At 42.8% G+C, this 25,075-nt stretch overlaps 1 protein-coding gene across 1 annotated transcript in view; it reads right to left on the bottom strand.

Annotated features, from left to right (window-relative positions):
* HCN4 (hyperpolarization activated cyclic nucleotide gated potassium channel 4) overlaps window positions 1–25,075 on the bottom strand; it is a 433,381-nt gene that overhangs the window by 76,938 nt on the left and 331,368 nt on the right. Inside the window, exon 4 of the mRNA XM_077264133.1 lies at window positions 20,863–21,081. Coding sequence (XP_077120248.1) covers window positions 20,863–21,081 — 219 coding nt within the window. The remainder of the gene's footprint in view (window positions 1–20,862; window positions 21,082–25,075) is intronic.

Raw genomic sequence — 25,075 nt, 5'->3', positions numbered from 1 at the left:
AGAATTCTGTATATGAGGGCTGAAAGGTGGTGGCTGTATCTCATATGTGACAAACATGGTGACAGGTTCCCTTTAAGCTTCTGAATAATATGTGCAACTGTAGTAACAAGAACATCAAACTGTTTGGAGATGGGCTTATAGCCTTTACCTTTAGAGAATGTGCCCACGATCAGGAATAGTGTGTTGGACTCAGCATATTTTCTATGCGTCCAAAAAAAAGCTTCATTCTACATACGCACTTGTCTTTTACTTCATCTAATGATGGTCTATTCAGAGAAAGTATGCAGAGGAGACTAGCGTCCCAGTACAGAAGTTAACATGCTGCGGCTCGGAAACCCACACCGCAGGTCAGTTTACGCATCTTTTAAAAGAAGCACAGCGGGCATGGGATTTCTAGAAACCCTATCCACTGTGCTTGTATTTTAGAACACAGCGTTTTGGACGCAGTGAAAATAGGCTGTGTCCAAAATGCTACTACCCCTGATTGTGGGCATGCAGCCTTAAATTGTTTGTCTATAATTTTCGTTCTCGTTTCCTGAGACAACTCTCTACTTAGCTTTTTTTGGTTCATGTTTAGTGTGGTACACACCATGATACCAAAGAGCACAATGACTACTTTTTACCGTTTAAAGAGTCAGACTGATTATAAGTTTGTAGACACATGTGATACTAATTTCAGGACACACCTTAGTTTTAACATGATCCCACAATCAAATTATTTTAAAACTCTTCTAGGGGCACCCTCATTTTTTGTCCAGGCGACTTTCTTTATTACTTATTTTTCATTTTTTCTATTGAACCACAATTCAAAAGCAATGTCTGATTTCCATGTCTGATTTCCATGTCTGATATATATATATATATATATATATATATATATATATATATATATATTGGTCAAAACACAAGTTAAAGGGAACCTGTCACCTGAATTTGGCGGGACAGGTTTGCGGTCATATGGGCAGGGTTTTCGGGTGTTTGATTCACCCTTTCCTTACCCGCTGGCTGCATGCTGGCCACAATATTGGAGTGAAGTTCATGCTGTGTCCTCCGTAGTACACGCCTGCGCAAGGCAATCTTGCCTTGCGCACGCGCAGTATGCTTTGCCCAACTGCGGGCAAAGCCGAAAAGCATTACTGCGCATGCGCCGGCGCACTATGTCCCGGAAGTATTTTGCTGTGTTCCGGGAAATAGTGCGACGGCGCATGCGAACTAATGCTTTTTGGCTTTGCCCGCAGTTGGGCAAAGCATACTGCGCATGCGCAAGGCAAGATTGCCTTGCGCAGGCGTGTACTACGGAGGACACAGCATGAACTTCACTCCAATATTGCGGCCAGCATTCAGCCAGCAGGTAAGGAAAGGGTGAATCAAACACCCGAAAACCTCGCCCATATGACCGCAAACCTGTCCCGCCAAATTCAGGTGACAGGTTCCCTTTAAATGTGCAGAAATATCAGATTTACACATCATCTACCCTTCATTATGAAGCACTATCAAATTACATGACATGTTAAATAATAGCTAAAATAAAGCAAAGAAAGCTAGAAAATAGCGACTGGTTAGTAGAATATGCCGCAATGTCAATTTGAAAGCTGTGCATAAAACTGTAAACTGTGTCATGTTTTCCAGTAGACACAAAAGAAGTATGGTCTGTGCGGTCTGCATGCATGTATGCCTTGACAGGTATATAGCTGAAAGGGTTGTCCAGAGGTGCTGGAAAGTGTATAAGATGCTAAAGAAAATAAGTCGAACGATACGAAATATCTCCACAGGTTAAAAAAATTACTAGCTATGCCACTGGTGTAGAGAAGTTGTAGAGTACTAGACTATGCAGAACTGGTGAGTGGGGACAATATGTTATGTGGAGCTACATACATCGCTATGCTGTGTCACACTATGATGTGGGGAACATGCTTGCTATTCACATCTGCAATGGAGCTTCTGCCAGATAAGTAGATTCCATTAATTTTACTGAGTAAAAAGCAGAACATGTTGCCCTATTTTTCCCACAAAATGACTGACCACATTACAAGTCAATGTTACCCATTCGATGGCAGTTGATGGATCTGTCTCTGGTAAGAATTCCATTTATTTGATCCCAATGCGGAACAGGACTCATAATCCTAATATGCGGCCAGCCTAACATAGATATTATTTTATGTGACATTTCTCTGTGGTATATATATATATATATATATATATATATATATATATATATATATATATATATATATATATGTTCTGTTTTAATGGCTATCTGCATAATCACAGGCTATATAGTAATGTGGGAGGTGATATAGACTCACAGAGAAATCATGAGAGTGCAGTTCTCACAAGCGTTCTCTAGGTGGTAGTATGTGTTTTTTTTACTTTCCTGACAGCTAACTCAAACTAGTGCATCAATTCCCAGATTCTGTGCATTCATGTATTTCTGAATCTGCCTAGGTGGATTTGCCTCTATTTCATGCCATCTTTATTAGCACCTCTCCTAGCCATGTTTGGGGAAGAACTCAGTAGTCAGCCAGGTGCCACCCATTCCTGCCACTTTTTTTGGTGCTGTACTCATGAATTGATGGTGGACCTGGTGTAATCCTGTGGTGATAATAGTTCTGGTGATGTATTCATGCACTGATTATGGTCCTGGTGGTGTAATCATGTACTCATGAACAGGTACGGACTGGGGCTGAAATTCAGCCCTGGCATTTGAAATTACACAGGCCCATGTTGTCCTTGTCCCCATGAACCAGATGGGATATATTACTAACTAGCTGTACTACCCGGCTTCGCCCGGGTTAATAACTGCTCCACTGAGCCTGAGTTGAAGAAATTGAGGTTCTTCTCCTTGTAATGGAAGCAGTGAGCCAATTGAGTGGTAAACCTGTCCTTGAACTTTAAATGTCGGCATAAATTCTGTTGGAAACATTTCTTTTGTTGCACCAAATGATGTCATTGGGAAGCAGGAGTTGTACTTCCTGATGTTGTCCAAGAAATGCTTTGATATTGTACTGGTGCCTGTCATCAGAGACTTTAGGGGATCTGGTGGTGACAGGAGAGGTGGAAGTTTTATCTTGCCATTTGCATAGCATAAACCTGGCGGTTCATCTTTCCATTTCAGGGCACTGCAGTACATGCAGACCACATCCATTTTTCCTATCTGAACTTTAGGATTATCCTGATAGTTTATGTCTGACTGGTAACAAAAGGCAGCATGTTTCAAATCTCCAACCATTTCCTGTGACCTTTTGGAGGAAATAGCAATTCTCTTAGTGGCAAGTCGGCCTTCTCTCTGCTGAGATGACTCATTGGCCCTTGAGGAAGCAGCTCTTCTTCTCTTATCTGCAAGCCTCGCTTCCCTCTCCTCAGAAAGTTAATTGGCCCTTGAGGAAGCAGCTCTTGTTCTCTTGTCTGCAAGCCTTTTTTCCCTCTGCTCAGAAAGTTCATTGGCTGTTGAGGAAGCAGCTGCTGTTCTCATGTGTGTCAGCCTTTTTTCTCGGTCTTCACATTTTTCACTGGCCCATAATGCAGCTTTTCTTTTCGCATCAGCTAACATTCGTGCCATGGAATTCCTTTTCTTATGAGGCATTATTGTGGTAAAAATAGTCTGTAACTGGCAGTTTCTATATCCTCTCACATAGAGGTAATGTGACTGACATCAGCCTTTCCACCAACACACCCTACCTGACATGCTATTACCTCACACAAGCTTTGTTATACTGAGAATGTCCTTTGTTGCCTATATTAACCAATCAGACCTTAGATTAATTAACTGTAGAAAAATAGAAGCTGAGCTGTGATTGGTTGCTATTGGCAGCCTGATAAATCCCCAGCCATCAGGAAGCCCTCCCCCTGGCAGTATATATTAGCTCACACATACAAATAATAGACAGGTCATGTGACTGACAGCTGCCGTATTTCCTATATGGTACATTTGTTGCTCTTGTAGTTTGTCTGCTTATTAATCAGATTTTTATTTTTGAAGGATAATACCAGACTTGTGTGTGTTTTAGGGCGAGTTTCATGTGTCAAGTTGTGTGTGTTGAGTTGCGTGTGGCGACATGCATGTAGCAACTTTTGTGAGATGAGTTTTGTGTGGCGACATGCGTGTAGCAACTTTTTGTGTGTCGAGTTGCATGTGACAGGTTAGGGTAGCAAGTTGTGTGTAGCAAGTTTTGCGCATGGCGAGTTTTATGTGTGGTGCGTTTTGAGTATGTGCAAGTTTTGTGTGAGGCAACTTTTGCATGTGTTGCAACTGTTGTGCATGTGGCAATTTTTCCGCGTGTGCAAGTTTTGCATGTGGCGAGTTTTCCATGAGGTGAGTTTTGCACGTGTGGCGAGTTTTGCGTGAGCCTAGTTTTGCATTTGGCAAATTTTGCGTGTGGCGAGTTTTGAGTAGCGACTTTTGTGTTTCGACTTTTATGTGGCGAGGTTGGTGTATGTGTGGTGAAATGTGTGCTGAGGGTGGTATATGTGTTCAAGCACGTGGTAGTGTGTGGCGCATTTTGTGTGTGTGTTCATATCCCCGTGTGTGTGTGTGGTGAGTATCCCATGTCAGGGCCCCACCTTAGCAACTGTACGGTATATACTCTTTGGCGCCATCGCTCTCATTCTTTAAGTGTCCCTTGTTCACATCTGGCAGCTTTCAATTTGCCTCCAACACTTTTCCTTTCACTTTTTTTCCCATTATGTAGATAGGGACAAAATTGTTTAGTGAATTGGAACATGCGGGGTTAAAATTTCGCCTCACAACATAGCCTATGATGCTCTCGGGGTCCAGACGTGTGACTGTGCAAAATTTTGTGGCTGTAGCTGCAACGGTGCAGATGCCAATCCCGGACATACATACATACATACATACACACACACACATTCAGCTTTATATATTAGATATTACCCTGGATGGAGGAAAGGAAGATTTACTACAAGACCAATATTTCTAATGATACCTGTGGCCTGCTGGGGTAAGTGACGGAGTCAACGACCTGGTGCTCCGTCACAACTCTTAACAGTATGGGTGTCTTGAGAACACCGATTGTGTTAGTAACATAGCAGACAAGGAAGCCCACAACCAGACAGGCCCTTCTGGCATTTTCCAGATTGGCCAGATGGCCAGTCCGGCCCTGCTCATGAAGGTTCTAGTGTTGTAATCATGCACTGATGGTTCTGGTGATTTATTCATGTGATGATGTGGTTCTGGTGCTGTATCCATGGTGGTTCTGGTGCTTTACTCATGCACTAATGATAGTTCTGTACTCATCTACTGATGATGGTTATGGTGATATACTAATGGGCTGATGGTGGTTCTGGTGACGTATTTCTGATAGTTCTAATGATATATTCCAGTACTGTTATTGCTTGTGATAGCAATAAGTAGAGGCAATCTATAACTTGTAAGATAATGTACTACAGTGCCTTGCGAAAGTATTCGGCCCCCTGGAACTTTTCAACCTTTTCCCACATATCATGCTTCAAACAAAAAGATACCAAATGTAAATTTTTGGTGAAGAATTAACAACAAGTGGAACACAATTGTGAAGTTGAATGAAATTTACTGTTTATTTTACATTTTTGTGGAAATTCAAAAACTGAAAAGTGGGGCGTGCAATATTACTCGGTCCCTTTACTTTCAGTGCAGCAAACTCACTCCAGAAGTTCATTGTGGATCTCTGAATTATCCAATGTTGTCCTAAATGCCTAATGATGATAAATATAATCCACCTGTGTGTAATCAAGTCTCCGTATAAATGCACCTGCTCTGTGATAGTCTCCGGGTTCTGTTTGAAGCAGAGAGCATCATGAAGACCAAGGAACACAACAGGCAGGTCTGTGATACTGTTGTGGAGAAGTTTAAAGCTGGATTTGGATACAAAATGATTTCCAAAACTTTAAACATCCCAAGGAGCACTGTGCAAGCGATCATATTGAAATGGAAGGAGTATCATACCACTGCAAATTTACCAAGACCCGGCCGTCCCTCTAAACTTTCATTTCAAACAAGGAGAAATGCAATGAGATGCAGCCAAGAGGCCCATGATCACTCTGGATGAACTTCAGAGATCTACAGCTGAGGTGGGACAGTCTGTCCATAGGACAACAATCAGTCATACACTACACAAATCTGGCCTTTATGGAAGAGTGGCAAGAAGAAAGCCATTTCTCAAAGGTATCCATAAAAAGTGTTGTTTAAAGTTTGCAGCAAGCCACCTTGGAGACACACCAAACATGTGGAAGAAGGTGCTCTGGTCAGATGAAACCAAAATCGAACTTTTTGGCAACAATGCCAAAAGATATGTTTGGCGTAAAGGCAACACAGCTAATCACCCTGAACACACCATCCCCACTGTCAAACATGGTGGTGGCAGCATCATGGTTTGGGCCTGCTTTTCTTCAGCAGGAACAGGGAAGATGGTTAAAATTGATGGGAAGATGGATGGAGCCAAATACAGGACCATTCTTGAAGAAAACCTGTTGGAGTCTGCAAAAGACCTGAGACTGGGTCGGAGATTTGTCTTCCAACAAGACAATGATCCAAAACATAATGCAAAATCTACAATGGAACGGTTCACAAATAAACGTATCCAGGTGTTAAAATGGCCAAGTCAAAGTCCAGACCTCAATCCAATTGAGAATCTGTGGAAAGAGCTGAAAACTGCTGTTCACAAACGATCTCCATCAAACCTCATTGAGCTCGATCTGTTTGCCAAGGAAGAATGGGCAAAAATTTCAGTCTCTCGATGTACAAAACTGATAGAGACATACCCCAAGCGACTTGTAGCTGTAATCGCAGCAAAAGGTGGCGCAACAAAGTATTAAGTTAAAAAGGCCGAATAATATTGCACGCCCCACTTTTTAGTTTTTGAATTTCCACAAAAATGTAAAATAACCAATAGATTTCGTTCAACTTCACAATTGTGTTCCACTTGTTGTTGATTCTTCACCAAAAATTTACATTTGGTATCTTTATGTTTGAAGCATGATATGTGGGAAAAGGTTGAAAAGTTCCAGGGGGGCGAATACTTTTGCAAGGCACTGTATGTAACTAAGTTAATAAAGTATTGTGCAACCTTACAAGTTAAAGATTACTACATCCATATTTATGTTAGAAGCATTAAATCTTTTTATTTGAAGGCCCCGTCACTGCCATTTTGGCTTTTCTGTGCCACAGGCTAAGCTTCATAACAGACCATGATATGTCCTTCATACTGCAAAAATGTAGTATTGCACTATACAGCATAAACAATCAGAAGATTGCAGTTTTAAGTAAACTAAAGAATAAACGTTTTTAAGAATATAAAAAATTGATCCTCCATCCGCCCTTGACCCCTGTTAAAAATAAAGAAATAAAATATGATATTGCCATATCCAGTCAATCCTAGCAAGACTATCAAAATATAAAATTAACCCCTACTGTAAAGAGAAAACTAAATCAAACACCACAATTGTATTTTTTGTCATCTCACCTCCCTTAAAAAGTGATCAAAGCATATTGTACCCCAGATTAGTGTTAACAAACAGTTCAGCTCACCATGTGAAAAAAGGCTGTTGCTGGTGAGATGGCCACACATGTTAAGTTCTCTACATTCATTTGTATGGAAGTTTTGAAAACTGCCATGCAAGTTTGCTTAGCAATTTTTTGGAACTCAAGAGAGAAACTAATAGACAGACACACACATGTGCAGCCATCGCTACAGTCATGAACAACATGAGGAGGGTACATCGTATATTCATGACATATTCTGTGGATATACCATAAATATACAATATCGGAATACCTGTTGAAATAATGTCAACTTTTATACGTCATTCAGTCAAGATTTTCATGAAACAAAAGTGGTCCAATTTTTTTAATTGTTTTGGATCCCTTTTGCATTGGTGTTTTTTTGGGTGTTTAAATTTTTAATCAGTGATATTTTTGCACGTAAGAAAAAAAAATGCAAAATTTCTCCTGCCCATTGCAAAGTTAAAAATGGACAACACATGGATGGCATCCGTGTGCTGTCCATAATTTTTATGAATTCATAGACTTGCATTGTGGGTCTAATCCGCAACTTGGATAAAAAAAGAAATGTTTTATTTTTGTGGACTGCGGTGACCACAAAAAAATAGGACATGTGAACAACACTAAAATGGCTTCATGTTCTATTCACGAAAAATACAAATATGTAATTTATGTATCGTGGCGGGCATTTTCCTGAAGCAGAGTTCGCATCTCTGCTTCAGGAAAATTGCCGCCGCGATCTCCATCTGCGCACGCGCGGCATCCCGCGGCCATTTTCCTGAAGCCCCGGGCAGCAGAGCGCTCAATCTGCGCACGCGCGGCCACAGGAGGATGGCCGCCCCCACCGATCACCAGGGGAATAGCGCAGATCGCGCTCTTTTCCCTCCCCTGTGCAGTGGATTCTGGACTTGGGCATGCGCAAACCACTACGCCACCAACGGAAAACTAAGCAAGATCTGAGGGAAGACACCACGCCCATCTGACCAGACCAGCCTGATTGACAGGCGAAAACGGCTACTTTGGTAACGTATTTCGGCAGCATAGGTGGGGAATCGGGGTCCACAAAATACACTATTGTAACGCACAGCTCAGGCCCTATTTAACAGTATTTTTATCTCATACTAGATGGCAGCCCGATTCTAAAGAATCGGGAGTCTAGAATCCATATATACTTTATTTATTCAAATGTAAGAATAATACAATTAATAAATAATAGTAAGAAAGAACAAAAAATGGCTGCACTCACCAGCTCTTGACAATTCTTGACAGTACGGCACATTTCTGATTGGTCGCTCGCGGCAGGCGGCAACCAATCAGAAAAGTGCCGCGCACCACAAAGGCATATATCTTTGTCCACCCTGAGCGGGTGTAGGACGCTGGTGACGTCACTTATCTCCGGACATTATCTCCGGACAAAGCCACGGAAGTTGGCACAAATTGCCGGAAGTAGTATTCTAGGCAATTATATATTAGATTTTAATGTTATCAGTGTTTACCTTTGAACGTTTATATTGTATTGTCCTGTCACCAGCCATGTGTACGATTATCGGCCGAAAGCCTCTCTGGAACCAATAATCACCCCATGTAAAGGTATCTTTATAAGTTAAAGATTCAGAATACTATGACTTTTATCATATCCTGAACAGTCAAGTTTTTTATGAACCGTTAAGGTTTTCTGGTTGAAGTAAAAAAAAATCTGAGTGTTTACAGTTTGAAACCATAAAATGTTGTAAAATTATGTCATTCTTGAGTATATCACTCAATGGTGCTCATAAATGTGTCAAATTTGATCTATAATATACTTTAATATACGTTACTTTAATCTTTAATATACTTAAGAACAGGGCCCCAGACATCACACAGGGGGTCTGAAACACCGCACAGTGGTCCAAAATATCGCTGTGCTCTGCCTGGGGCCCCATATGCTGCCTGGGGCCCCTGTGCTCTGCCTGGGGCCCCATATGCTGCCTGGGGCCCCTGTGCTCTGCCTGGGGCCCCATATGCTGCCTGGGGCCCCTGTGCTCTGCCTGGGGCCACTGTGCTCTGCCTGGGGCCCCATAGGCTGCCTGGGGCCCCTGTGCTCTGCCTGGGACCACTGTGCTCTGCCTGGGGCCCCATATGCTGCCTGGGGCCCCTGTGCTCTGCCTGGGGCCACTGTGCTCTGCCTGGGGCCCCATATGCTGCCTGGGGCCCCTGTGCTCTGCCTGGGTGTAGGACACTGGTGACGTCACTTATCTCCGGACATTAGCTCCGGACATTAGCTCCGGACATTATCTCCGGACATTAGCTCCGGACATTATCTCCGGACATTAGCTCCGGACAAAGCCACGGAAGTTGGCACCAATTGCAGGAAGTAGTATTCTAGGCAATTATATATTAGATGGAAAAAACGGGGTGACAGGTTCCCTTTAATTAGGTATGATGTGCTATGTTGGTGCCCATAATGCAATGGATCAAGTATTGCCTTAATTATTATTGTTTAGTTGCTATGATGGAGAAGAATAAAGGAAATAACCATCACATCCTTAGACTGTTCGCACACTAATTCCCTAAGTAAAAGAGGCATTTTTAAAGAGGTGGTCCACTACTTTAGCACTGATGACCTATCTTTAATATAGGTCATCAATGTCAGGTCAGTCAGGATCCGACACCCCCCCGCCGATAAGCTGTTTTCAGTGATGGCTGGAAATACTTGTGGAGCTGCTCTATCTTCTGGTAGTAACCACCGAATGGTGCTACACATCCACCTCCAATTGATTTGAATAGGAGGAGGATGTGCAGTACCCTGCCTCGGCTACTGTCAGAAGACTGCCAGCTCCGCAAGTGAGTACTTCCGGCCAGCCACCGCGACCAATGACAGCTGTTCGACGGTGGTACCGAGTGATGGATCCATGCCGATCAGACAATGATCACCTATCCTAAAAATAGGTCATCAATGCTAAAGTAGTGGGCAACCACCTGAAAAAAAAAGGAAGAGAAGGGGAGGAAAGGGGAAAAAAAAGGAGAAAAAAAGGAAAAAAAACCCACAACGTTTACTATCTGACATGCTACTTGGTCCCTTATTCTTAGAGACCAGGTACTAGCTAATAACCTTATTCTGTGTTTGCCATTCGCGGCATGTCTTCACTTAATAAATGGATTTTGGTCTTTTTTGCAACTTATATGATTGATGTCTGGTTTTTCAGGTTTTCATGACTTTTTCTAACATGTACGCAATTTCCTCTTCCTTATTTCTCAATATTTTATATGGCATATTTGCCATGTCATTGTTTATTTTGTCATCCACATTCTCCTATCTAATCTTCCTTTGTACATGCTTTGATACTCACTCCCTAATAAATTTGTCCATACAAATTTCATTATTATTTTATTATTTTTTTCATCCATTGTTGTCTTTATTTACCCATTTATTTTTGCATTCATTCTTCACATATACAGTGGGGCAAAAAAGTATTTAGTCAGTCAGCAATAGTGCAAGTTCCACCACTTAAAAAGATGAGGCGTCTGTAATTTACATCATAGGTAGACCTCAACTATGGGAGACAAACTGAGACAAAAAAATCCAGAAAATCACATTGTCTGTTTTTTTATCATTTTATTTGCATATTATGGTGGAAAATAAGTATTTGGTCAGAAACAAAATTTCATCTCAATACTTTGTAATATATCCTTTGTTGGCAATGACAGAGGTCAAACGTTTTCTGTAAGTCTTCACAAGGTTGCCACACACTGTTGTTGGTATGTTGGCCCATTCCTCCATGCAGATCTCCTCTAGAGCAGTGATGTTTTTGGCTTTTCGCTTGGCAACACGGACTTTCAACTCCCTCCAAAGGTTTTCTATAGGGTTGAGATCTGGAGACTGGCTAGGCCACTCCAGGACCTTGAAATGCTTCTTACGAAGCCACTCCTTCGGTGCCCTGGCGGTGTGCTTTGGATCATTGTCATGTTGAAAGACCCAGCCACGTTTCATCTTCAATGCCCTTGCTGATGGAAGGAGGTTTGCACTCAAAATCTCACGATACATGGCCCCATTCATTCTTTCATGTACCCGGATCAGTCGTCCTGGCCCCTTTGCAGAGAAACAGCCCCAAAGCATGATGTTTCCACCACCATGCTTTACAGTAGGTATGGTGTTTGATGGATGCAACTCAGTATTCTTTTTCCTCCAAACACGACAAGTTGTGTTTCTACCAAACAGTTCCAGTTTGGTTTCATCAGACCATAGGACATTCTCCCAAAACTCCTCTGGATCATCCAAATGCTCTCTAGCAAACTTCAGACGGGCCCGGACATGTACTGGCTTAAGCAGTGGGACTCGTCTGGCACTGCAGGATCTGAGTCCATGGTGGCGTAGTGTGTTACTTATGGTAGGCCTTGTTACATTGGTCCCAGCTCTCTGCAGTTCATTCACTAGGTCCCCCCGCGTGGTTCTGGGATTTTTGCTCACCGTTCTTGTGATCATTCTGACCCCACAGGGTGGGATTTTGCGTGGAGCCCCAGATCGAGGGAGATTATCAGTGGTCTTGAATGTCTTCCATTTTCTAATTATTGCTCCCACTGTTGATTTCTTCACTCCAAGCTGGTTGGCTATTGCAGATTCAGTCTTCCCAGCCTGGTGCAGGGCTACAATTTTGTTTCTGGTGTCCTTTGACAGCTCTTTGGTCTTCACCATAGTGGAGTTTGGAGTCAGACTGTTTGAGGGTGTGCACAGGTGTCTTTTTATACTGATAACAAGTTTAAACAGGTACCATTACTACAGGTAATGAGTGGAGGAAAGAGGAGACTCTTAAAGAAGAAGTTACAGGTCTGTGAGAGCCAGAAATCTTGATTGTTTGTTTCTGACCAAATACTTATTTTCCACCATAATATGCAAATAAAATGATAAAAAAACAGACAATGTGATTTTCTGGATTTTTTTGTCTCAGTTTGTCTCCCATAGTTGAGGTCTACCTATGATGTAAATTACAGACGCCTCTCATCTTTTTAAGTGGTGGAACTTGCACTATTGCTGACTGACTAAATACTTTTTTGCCCCACTGTACATTCATTCACACTTTTTTTTTCTTTTCATTTTCTTTATTTCTTGCTCATTTGTGGTTGTCTATCAATATTTGCATTTTATACCCTTGGCATCCTACAGCATATCATGTTCCATCTTATTAGGTGACCCCTTTGCCTTTATGTTCAGGTACTTTGGCTATAGGCATCCATGCTTTACAGCAAGCCAGACGCTGGGACTCGTTCTCCCAGCATCTGGCTATGATGACTGTGCACACCTTTCTTTACATCCTGACGCTGCTCTTCACAGCGCACGTGCCCTCTTTTAATCCTGGTATTTCCCAGGTTGTTGTGGCACCGGGCGCATACGCAGTTATGCTGTACTCTTCTTCCCATGGACAGCTTTACTTCCTGCTTCGGCGCCATGTTCCTGATTCAGGTGTGGCTGAGAAACACATTCCTGACACAGCCGTAGCCAGTTTCCTAATTATCTTAAGGCCTTAACGACTGCCGATACGCCTTTTAACGGCGGCCGCTAAGGGTACTTAAACCACAGCGCCGTTAATTAACGGCGCTGTGGAAAAAGTGAATAGCGCCCCCCAGAGTCGGATTTTCTCTGGGGTCTCGGTTGCCGAGGGTAGCCGAGACCCCAGAGAACATGATTCGGGGGATTTTTACCGACCCCCGAGTTGCGATCGCCGGTAATTAACCGTTTACCGGCGGTCGCAACAAAAAAAAAAACGCGATTTGCCATTTAATTTCTCTGTCCTCCGATGTGATCGCACATCGGAGGACAGAGAAATAGGGTCCCCGATGGCCCCCAATAGCCCCCCAATACTCACCTATCTCCCCCGGTGCTCCTCGTGGCTCCCGATGGGCGCCGCCATCTTTTTTCCGGGGAAAAAATGGCGGGCGCATGCGCAGTGCGCCCGCCGCCCGGCACCCGGAAGATCTTTGGGGTCTCGGCTGCCGGGGGTAGCCGAGACCCCAAAGAACATGATCGGGGTCGATTTTTACCGACCCCTGTTTTGCGATCGCCGGTAATTAGCTGTTTACCGGCGACCGCAAAAAAAAAAAAAAAAAAAGCGATCTGTAATTCTCTGTCCTCTGATGTGATCGCACATCAGAGGACAGAGAAATAGGGGGATTCGGGGACCCTATCATACTCACCCGGTGTCCCTGGGTCCTCCTGCGTCTCCTGCTGCCGGCCGGCTTCTTCCTCGGGAAAGAAAATGGCGGGCGCATGCGCAGTGCGCCCGCCATCTGCTGCCATCTGCCGGCCGGCAGGAGAGACGAGTTGGGGCTAAAATTAGGGTTAGGGTTAGGGCTAGGGTTAGGGTTAGGGCTAGGGTTAGGGCTAGGGTTAGGGCTAGGGTTGGGGCTAGGGTTGGGGCTAAATTTAGGGTTAGGGTTAAGCTACTTTCACACTAGCGTTTTTTGGCTTCCGTCGCAATGCGTCATTGGAGAAAAAAACGCATCCTGCAAAAGTGCTTGCAGGATGCGTTTTTTCTCCATTGACTTGTCGTGCTTTGGCGGACCGTCGGCACAAAAAAACGCTACATGTAACTTTTTTGTGCGACGTGTCCGCCATTTCCGACCGTGCATGCGCGGCCGGAACTCCGCCCCCGCCTCCCCGCACCTCACAATGGGGCAGCGGATGCGTTGAAAAAACAGCATCCGCTGCACCCGTTGTGCGGCGCTTACAACGCTAGCGTCGGTACATCGGCCCGACACACTGCGATGGGCCGAGTACGACGCTAGTGTGAAAGTAGCCTTAGGCTTCTTTCACACTTGCGTCGGTACGGGGCGGTCGCAATGCGTCAGCCCGACGTACCGACGCACGTTGTGAAAATTGTGCACAACGTGGGCAGTGGATGCAGTTTTTCAACGCATCCGCTGCCCAGTCTATGTCCTGGGGAGGAGGGGGCAGAGTTACGGCCACACATGCAAGGAAATGGCGGACGCGACGTACAAAAAAAAGGTTACATTGAACTTTTTTTGTGACGACGGTCCGCCAAAACACAACGGATGCAGTGCACGATGGACGCGACGTGTGGCCATCCATCGGTAATACAAGTCCATGGGCAAAAAAGGCATCCTGTGGGCACATTTGCAGGATCCGTTTTTTGTCCAAAACGACGGATTGTGACGGATGCCACACGACGCAAGTGTGAAAGTAGCCTTAGGGTTAGGGTTGGGGCTAAAGTTAGGGATAGGGTTAGGGTTAAATTTAGGGTTAGGATTGGGGCTAAAGTTAGGGTTAGGGCTAGGGTTGGGGCTAAAATTAGGGTTAGGGTTGGGGCTAAAGTTATGGTTAGGGTTGGGGCTAAAGTTACGGTTAGGGTTGGGGCTAAAGTTAGGGTTAGAGTTGGGATTAGGGTTAGGGTTTGGATTAGGGTTGGTATTGGGGTTACGGTTGGGATTAGGGTTACGTTTGGGATTAGGGTTAAGGTTAGGGTTGGGATTAGGGGTGTATTGGGATTAGGGTTAGGTTTGAGGTTAGGGTTGAGATTAGGGTTAGGGGTGTGTTGGATTTAGGGTTTTGATTAGGGTTATGGTTAGGGTTGAGATTAGGGCTGTTTTGGGGTTAGGGTTGTGATTATCGTTAGGGTTGTGATTAGGATTATGGATCGGGTTGAGATTAGGGTTAGGGGTGTGTGTGTTGGAGTTAGGGTTGGAGTTAGAATTGGGGGGTTTCCACTGTTTAGGTACATCAGGGGTCTCCAAACACGACAGCCAATTTTGCGCTAAAAAAGTCAAATGGTGCTCCCTCCCTTCTGAGCTCTGCCGTGCGCCCAAACAGTGGTTTACCCCCACATATGGGCATCAGCGTACTCGGGATAAATTGGACAACAACTTTTGGGGTCCAATTTCTCCTGTTACCCTTGTGAAAATAAAAACTTGGGGGCTAAAAATCTTTTTTGTGGGAAAAAAAATATTTTTTTATTTTCACTACTCTGCATTATAAACTTCTGTGAAGCACTTGAGCATTCAAAGTTCTCACCACATATCTAGATAAGTTCCTTAGGGGGTCAAGTTTCCAAAATTTGGTCACTTGTGGGGGGTTTCTACTGTTTAGGTACATCAGTGGCTCTGCAAACGCACCATAACGCCCGCAGACCATTCTATCAAAGCCTGCATTCCAAAATGGCGCTCCTTCCCTTCCGAGCTCTGCCGTGCGCCCAAACAGTGGTTTACCCCCACATATTGGGTACCAGCATACTCAGGACAAATTGGACAACAACTTTTGGGGTCCAATTTCTCTTGTTACCCTTGTGAAAATAAAAACTTGGGGGCTAAAAAATCTTTTTTGTTAAAAAAAAAAATATTTTTTATTTTCACGACTCTGCATTATAAACTTCTGTGATGCACTTGGGCATTCAAAGTTCTCACTACACATCTAGATAAGTTCCTTGGGGGGTCTAGTTTCCAAAATGGGGTCACTTTTGGGGGGTTTCTACTGTTTAGGCACATCAGGGGCTCTCCAAACGCGACATGGCGTCCGATCTCAATTCCAGTCAATTTTGCATTGAAAAGTCAAATGGCGCTCCTTTGCTTCCGAGCTCAGCCATGCGCCCAAACAGTGGTTTACCCCCACATATGGGGTGTCGGCGTACTCAGGACAAATTGCACAACAACTTCTGGGGTCCATTTTCTCCTGTTACCCTTGGTAAAATAAAAATTTGGAGGCAAAAAGATCATTTTTGTAGAAAAAATGCGATTTTTTTATTTTCACGGCTCTACGTTATAAACTTCTGTGAAGCACCTGGGGGTTTAAAGTGCTCACCACACATCTAGATAAGTTCCTTAAGGGGTCTAGTTTCCAAAATGGTGTAATTTGTGGGGGGTTTCCACTGTTTAGGCACATCAGGGGCTCTCCAAACGTGACATGGCGTCCGATCTCAATTCCAGCCAATTCTACATTGAAAAAGTAAAACGACACTCCTTCTCTTCCAAGCTCTGCGGTGCGCCCAAACAGTGGTTTACCCCCACATATGTGGTATCGACGTACTCAGGAGAAATTGCACAACAACTTTTGTGGTCTAATTTCTCCTGTTACCCTTGTTAAAATAAAAATTTGGGGGCAAAAAGATCATTTTTGTAGAAAAAATGCGATTTTTTATTTTCACGGCTCTACGTTATAAACTTCTGTGAAGCACTTGGGGGTTCAAAGTGCTCACCACACATCTAGATAAGTTCCTTAAGGGGTCTAGTTTCCAAAATGGTATCACTTGTGGGGGGTTTCCACTGTTTAGGCACATCAGGGGCTCTCCAAACGCGACATGGCATCCGATCTCAATTCCAGCCAATTCTGCATTGAAAAAGTCAAACGGTGCTCCTTCACTTCCAAGCTCTGCGGTGCGCCCAAACAGTGGTTTACCTCCACATATGGGGTATCGACGTACTCAGGAGAAATTGCACAACAACTTTTGTGGTCTAATTTCTCCTGTTACCCTTGTGAAAATAAGAATTTGTGGGCGAAAAAATCATTTTTGTGAAAACAAATGCGATTTTTTATTTTCACGGCTCTACGTTATAAACTTCTGTGAAGCACTTGGGGGTTCAAAGTGCTCACCACACATCTAGATAAGTTCCTTAAGGGGTCTAGTTTCCAAAATGGTGTCACTTGTGGGGGGTTTCCACTGTTTAGGCACATTAGGGGCTCTCCAAACGCGACATGGCGTCCGATCTCAATTCCAGCCAATTCTGCATTGAAACAGTCAAACGGTGCTCCTTCACTTCCAAGCTCTGCGGTGCGCCCAAACAGTGGTCTACCTCCACATATGGGGTATCGGCGTACTCAGGAGAAATTGCACAACAAAATTATTTGTGGTTAAATTTCTGTTTTTACACTTGTGAAAATTAAAAAAAATGGTTCTGAAGTAAAATGTTTGCAAAAAAAAGTTAAATGTTCATTTTTTTCTTCCACATTATTTCAGTTTCTGTGAAGTACGTAAAGGGTTAATAAACTTCTTGAATGTGGTTTTGAGCAGCTTGAGGGGTGCAGTTTTTAGAATGGTGTCACACTTGGTTATTTTCTATCATATAGACCCCTCAAAATGACTTCAAAGGTGATGTGGTCTCTAAAAAAAACATGGTGTTGTAAAAATGAGAAATTGCTGGTCAACTTTTAACCCTTATAACTCCCTAACAAAAAAAAATTTTGTTTCCAAAATTGTGCTGATGTAAAGTGGACATGTGGGAAATGTTATTTATTAACTATTTTTCGTGACATATCTCTCTGATTTAAGGGCATAAAAATACAAAGTTTGAAAATTGCAAAATTTTAAAATTTTTTGCCATATTTCCGTTTTTTTCATAAATAATCGCAAGTAATATTGAAGAAATGTTACCACTAACTTGAAGTACAATATGTCATGAAAAAACAATCTCAGAATCAGCGGGATCCGATAAAGTGTTCTAGAGTTATAACCTCTTAAAGTGACAGTGGTCAGAATTGTAAAAATTGGCTCGGTCATTAAGTACCAAATTGGCTCTGTCACTAAGGGGTTAACTAGGGTTGAGCGAAACGGGTCGGCCATTTTCAGAAGTCGCCGACTTTTGGCAAAGTCGCCGACTTTTGGCAAAGTCGGGTTTCATGAAACCCGACCCGACCCCTGTGTGGGGTCGGCCATGAGGTCGGCGATCTTCTGAATCTGGTATCGGAATTCCGATACCGAGTTCCGATATGTTTGCGATATCGGGAATCAGTATCGGAATCCATATTTAAGTGTTAAATAAAGAATCAAAATAAAAAATATTGATATACTCACCCTCTGACGCGCCCTGGTTCTAACCGGCAGCCTTCCTTCCTAAGAATGAGCGCGTGAATGACCTGCGGTGACGTCACGGCTTGTGATTGGTCGCGAGCGGTCACATGGGCGGTCACGCGACCAATCACAAGCCGCGACATCATCTAAGGTCCTTCACGCGCTCATTCTTAGGAAGGAAGGCTTCCGGAAAGAAGCAGGGCGCGTCCGAGGGTGAGTATATACCTAATAGGAATATACTCACCCTCGGACGCGCCCTGCTTCTTTCCGGCAGCCTTCCTTCCTAAGAATGAGCGCGTGAAGGACCTTAGATGACGTCGCGGCTTGTGAGTGGTCGCGTGACCGCCCATGTGACTGCTCGCGACCAATCACAAGCCGCGACGTCACCGCAGGTCATTCACGCGCTCATTCTTAGGAAGGAAGGCTGCCGGTTAGTACCAGGGCGCGTCCGAGGGTGAGTATATCAATATTTTTTATTTTGATTCTTTATTTTACACATTAATATGGATCCCAGGGCCTGAAGGAGAGTTTCCTCTCCTTCAGACCCTGGGAACCATAGTATCCCATTGCACTGCATTGGGTTTCGTGTTTCGGCCGACCCCGACCCCGACTTTTTTATAGGATCGGCCGATTTCACTCGACCCGACTTTTGAGAAAGTCGGGTTTCGTGAAACCCGACCCGATCCTATAAAAATAAAAGTCGCTCAACCCTAATCTTAACTCCTTTTGCCTCTACTTAAAGACTGCAATAGTCACTGCCTGGCACTTCCCCTGACGAAGCCGCACCGCAGCGATACGCGTGGGGCTCTCCCATACTCCCATCTTTCCACGCCATCCATCTGCCTCCCTTCATCCAGGGGCTCCCTGCTGCCATTTTCTCTATTGTCTTATGGACTATCTCGCTATTTACATGGGCTCTCCCTGATTACCACCTGTTTTTTTTTGCAGCGCAGCATATCTATTTGACATTGCAGGTATTTAATATTGGATAATAACTTTGTCCACTATAATACGTTTTTTCTACGCTCTTGTTGCAATTTGTATAGTGCTATATTGCACGCATGAGGGATTTAGGATGGCTCCCTGTCACATTATGTGACCCCCCCCTTCTTTGGACAATTGCTTTATTTTTCTCAGACACCGAGCTTACACCTGTTTGGACGCCCACATTCTAGGGTCCATGGTATGTGCACTCAGCCAACTATATTGACTTGATTGTTATTTTATTATTTATGGCTGGATTTTTATGACCTTGATAACTTTTTGGTGTTTGTTTACATTATTCATGCATATTGCACTTCCATTATGAGTGCCTATGTTGCTATGGTATCATGTCCTAGGGTCACATAGATGTATTATTGTACATGGATGGGGGGTGTCATCATTGTTGTTTTTAAATGTTTTTAATCATGTTTGTGCTTTGGTGATAATAAAGTAGTTTTTTAAATTTTTTGTACCTCAAGTGTGCACTTTCTACATACGCATTAGTCTTTCCTCCAGTTATTGTTCCCCCTTCCTATGCATTAGTAGCACCTTGTGATTATTATAATTGCATTTGAAATATATACTGTGGTGCACCCTGCCCTTTGTTGTTTAGCCATACCCCTTGAACTCATAGGCACCATGTGACTGTGCTATATTTTAAAGGAAACCTGTCACCATGTCTCCTGGATCTTAACTGCTGCCACCACTTTCAGTATTACTTAATTACGATCCTAACAATCTGTTCCTTACAGACCTGCAAGTTGGTATACCTGAAGAAATTAACTTTACATATTGATCTCTCACTAGTAATTAATGCCAAGCAATCCAATGGGCAACTACAGACCAACACTGAAATCCCCTATGAGCTTGCTAACACAGCCCCTACGTCTTTGATTGGTGGGATGACTTCATTAGTAATCAAAGGCATGGAGGTTGCGTTAGCAGGCTTACAACAGTTTCTAAGATTAGTCTGAACTTGCCCATCAGACTGTTTGGCGCTAAATACCAGAGACAGATTTATGTCATAAAGTTCATTTCTGCAGGTATGCCATGTTATACGGCTTTAAGGAATGGATCATTGGGATCCTGATTAAGTGACTCAGAAGGTGGTGGCAGAAGTTTAGATCTGGAAAAACTGGTGACAGGCTCCATTTAAATCAGTACCACCACACTGCAAGCCTAAAAAAGCTTTAGATGGTCAACAAAATGACATTATTATGATAAAGCAAATCTAGGCTGCTAGCTTAAGTGATAATTGCTGTATGTTGTAAATTATTTCTTTACAAATGTTTTATAAGTTATACCTATTACTCATACACAACATTTCAGTTTCTACATAGGGCAGCAGACGTGTTGAGTACATTAATGTGCAGTATTTAAAGTACATATTGTTTCAGATTGTTTCAGTGGTATTCAGCCATTTTTAACTTAAAAGTTGTAAAACAATATGATACATACTGTACAAAAGTTAATTTTAATGCATCAAGTAATCATCATCAATGGAACTATTAAGGTAAATGCAGCTCATATTAAACAATAATTCAGAACAACTTTAATGTAGGAATTAAGAACTACCGAATTAAAAGAGTGTAATCATTTAAAGAGTCTTTGTACCTTTTCCTGATATTGGCGACGTGACGAATCTAGGGACTGGATAAGTGCTGTAGCATGACCAATGAACATGGCATAGCAAGTGGCACCAACAATCATGCTGAGCATAGTAAGCCAGACATCAGACATGCCCACTGGTGCTTGTTGTCCATACCCGATGCACAACATGTGACTCATGGCTTTGAAAAGAGCATAAGAATATTGCTTTCCCCAAGAGGCATTCTGTAACAGAGAGAAAAAATAAATATTTTCCACTTGTAACATCACAAACTAAGCAGAATTGGTGCATCAAACATCCATTATTTTAAGATAAAAGATGTAATTTATCATATTGCTATTGTCAAGTAGTGGAAGACCTCACACATAGACATTATTTCAGTGTCTTATAGCAAATGGCCTTAAACCAAAGGCCTTTTCGGGACTTGGTCCAGGATAGCCTGAGAAAGGCGAGGTTAACTACACGAGATTAATTACTACAACCACAATCCCAAATTAAAGCTGATAAAAAAATAAGATTCATTTAAACATACAACAATAAGAGGCTGGAGATGAAAGAGGCCCTAACTACATTTTGGCCCATACTAAAAATGGATTCAACCTTGACTAGACATCTTTATGATAAACCTTCAATCACGTATAGGCGATCTGCCTATACTTGAAGGATTAGCTTGTACACAGCTACTATCCTGGACCAAGTCCTAAAAAGGCCTTCGGTTTAAAAGGACCACAATGGGGCTTTTTACCTTGTAATTCTTGCATTGCTTGCCCGAATATGTCCAAAGCCTCCACTTTTACATCCAGCAGTGGTAAGACAACTTTTATTATCACAAGACACATAACCTGTAACACGAATGGTGTCGTATATTACGCGGTGTGCCCATGTCCTAAAATATATGTGGGCCTAACGTCTAGATCCCTAAGGGTCAGGGTGAGAGAGCACTATCTTGATATTTTAAAGGCAAAGGACATCGAAGATGTTTCCCTTTTGAAACCAGTACCCAGGCATTTTAAAATGATGCATAATTGTGATGCCACATTACTTAAGGTTACTGGGATAGATAGGGTACATATTGATCAGCGGTGTAGAAATTGGAGAAAAAGTCTTGCACAATTAGAGGCTCGCTGGATCACTAAAATTGGGTCAGTCCAACCTAATGGCTTAAATGAAACTTTGAGTTTTGCCCCCTTTCTTTAGTTAGGTACATTGTTGTTTGTTTTTTCTGTTTTTAACCTTATTTTAACCTCTTCTTTGTTATTCCTATAGATTTCAGCACCTTATATACTCCTCTTGTGGCATGCTTGAGTTATTACACCCCTTCACTGCTTCAAAAGATCCCTCTTCCAAAGATGCCCCAGAAATCAAAGTTTCTCTGGATATGGATGAAACTTTTGGGTGTACTTTTTTGAATGATGGCTTATATATTGCAATAAGTGTATATTTATGTGCATATATATCACATAATTTAGGTTTAATTATAGCACTAAGGTTTTGGGTCAATGTCTAACATCTTTTACTAATGATGATCATTTTTATATACAATTCATGATGGCACATAATAATGTATGTGTTATATCACTATATATATTTTTTTAATTTAAATTTTTTAAATTTTTATATTTTTTAATTTACTTTAAATAACTTTATACACATAATTTGATTAATAATTATCATATATCACTTATCACTATATTAGGCTGGTTTCACATTTGCGTTTTTTTCCGCTGCGTTTTAGCGCAAAAAAAGCATGCGTTTTTTTTCCTATATTTAACATTAAAAACGCATGCGTTTTTTTTGTATGCGTTTTGCCGCGTTTGACGACGCATGCGTCTTTTCTATGCTTGCGTTTTGTTGCAGAAATGCAACATGTAGTAATTTCTAGAGGCAGATGTTTTTAGCCAGGGGGGTCCTATAACCATGGTCCCTCTCTAGGCTATTAATGCCTTCAGTCACTGGCTTTCCCACTCTGGCGGAGAAAATTGCGCGGGAGCCCACGCCAATTTTTTCCGGGATTTAACCCTTTAATTTAATAGCTAGATACCCCAAATTTCAAACAGAGACACTTCTTACATTAGTAAAGAGGAATATGTAATAAAAGAAGGGATATGAGATGGTTTACTGCATGTAAACTATGTCTCATATCCTGTCGGGTTTGTGATGGAAATAGGAAATAGGAGTTCGCATCTCGGCTTCAGGAAAATGGCCGCCGCGATCTCCATCTGCGCACGTGCGGCATCCCGCGGCCATTCTCCTGAAGCCGCGGCCAGCAGAGCGCCGCTTCTGCGCACGCGCGGCCAAAGGAAGATGGCCGCCCCACCGATCACCAATGAAATAGTGCACATCGCGCTCTTTTAACTCCCCTGTGCAGTGGATTCGGGACCTTGGGCATGCGCAAACCACTACGCCACCAACGGAAAACTAAGCAAGATCTGGGGGAAGACACCACGCCCTTTTGACCAGACCAGCCTGATTGACAGGCGAAAACGGCTACTTTGGTAACGTATTTTGGCAGCATAGGTGGGGAATCGGGGTCCACAAAATACACTGTTGTAATGCACAGCTCAGGCCCTATTTAACAGTATTTTTATCTCATACTGAAAAAACGGGGTGACAGGTGCCCTTTAAAGCATGTTGGTCTTCATAAACATCCCATAGAGTTCCTGTATTAGCACTTACTGTTCACAAACATAATACTCATGCAGAATCTCACAGCCTGCCTGAATCAGATCATTGACAAATTTACCAAAAATGGTTTTAGTGAGTGCACAACATGAAGAAGGCTGAATACAACTCCACCCTTTCTTCCTGAAAGTTCCTCATAGATGGTACAATTTAGCTTTGTTTAGATCTGCTCATGTTGATCTTGTTTGTTTGCCTGTCTCGGGCTATACATGTGGGCATTATGTGCTTTATTATCCCACCTTTCTCTTTTTCCCCTCACTTTCCCTTATTTTTCCCTACTGTCCATTCCTTTTTTTTATTTTTTGCCCTTCCCATACTTGCCAAAATTTACAAAATAAAACTCTAGATTAAGACCCGCCAACCCCAAACTCCTATGATCGCTCAGCTATACTCTTAAAATGCCCAGGAGTGCCTCCCAAATGACCACGTTTGGATGTACTTTCTTGCTTTCTGAAAACCCCACACCCCTTGCGGTCCAGTTTGCAGGACTGTTCACAAGTCTGCCTTTCTCAATATCTCTGTTTTCTTTATCATTGCACTTACCCGTCTTTTGCTTTCCTAATCTGACAACTGGTACCATTCTCATTAGTTAAAGACGTTCCTAGCCTTCCTGCTAACATCTGTTTCATGGTTTTAGGGTTGAAAGAAAACACAAGTTCATCGAGTTCAATCTATAACCTAAATGTTGCTTTATCTTATGAATAGGGGCGTAATGTTCACAGTTGCAGAGCCTGTGACTGTGACTGGGTCCACATGCGGGAAGTGGACTCGTCAACGCTTATTTCAGCTGAACGCACGTCCAGCTGAAAAGTCACGATAGTCCTGCTCTGCAATACACGTCACTGGCCAATCAAAGGCTGCTAGCTGACGTCAGCATGCCGGTCTCGGAAGGCGCATGACAGTGAGGTCAGCTGCTGGCCTCTGCACCGGCAATAGAAGGGGACACCACATGTCTTGGGGACAGAGAAAGTTAAGGTAAATCACATTTTTTTAAATGTGTTGGAAAAGAGCAGCAGGAAGAGACCATTACTATTGGATAGGGTTCAGGATGTGGGTCATTGTTGCAGGAAGGGGCCCAGGATGGGGGACATTATTAAAGGATGGGGGACAATATTACATGGGGTGAACACATATGTCTTTATAGGATCTAGTATTATTGAAATCCACCGCACTCCCTGTGTGGAATATCTTAGAAACAAAAGGATTTTTTTAAATTTGCTAATTTATTCAAGTGAAAAACAGAAAATCAAATGTGACAGATCAAATAGTAGGCATGATAAGCGACTGAGTGATTTGACGTTTCGACCCTCCCGGGTCTTACTCTAAAGTCGCACTTAATCCAGGATTTATGAGTGGCTCTTATGGTAGTGAGGATGTTATCCCTGTAGTGTCAAGGGGCAGGTACAGTCTTTTTGATACCAAGTATGGCCTGATAGTTGATTTCTCTCTGAGTATGACCTTGCTGAGGAATAGCAGCGGTGCATCAGCGTCTTGCTGCTGTTTGCATACGTGATTCAAATAGAAAGTTGGTATGTC

Source organism: Ranitomeya variabilis, chromosome 5 (assembly GCF_051348905.1).
Source record: "Ranitomeya variabilis isolate aRanVar5 chromosome 5, aRanVar5.hap1, whole genome shotgun sequence".
Classification (NCBI taxonomy): Eukaryota; Metazoa; Chordata; class Amphibia; order Anura; family Dendrobatidae; genus Ranitomeya; species Ranitomeya variabilis.
Note: the sequence above shows the minus strand (reverse complement) of the source record. Positions and strands in the feature narration are given on the sequence as shown.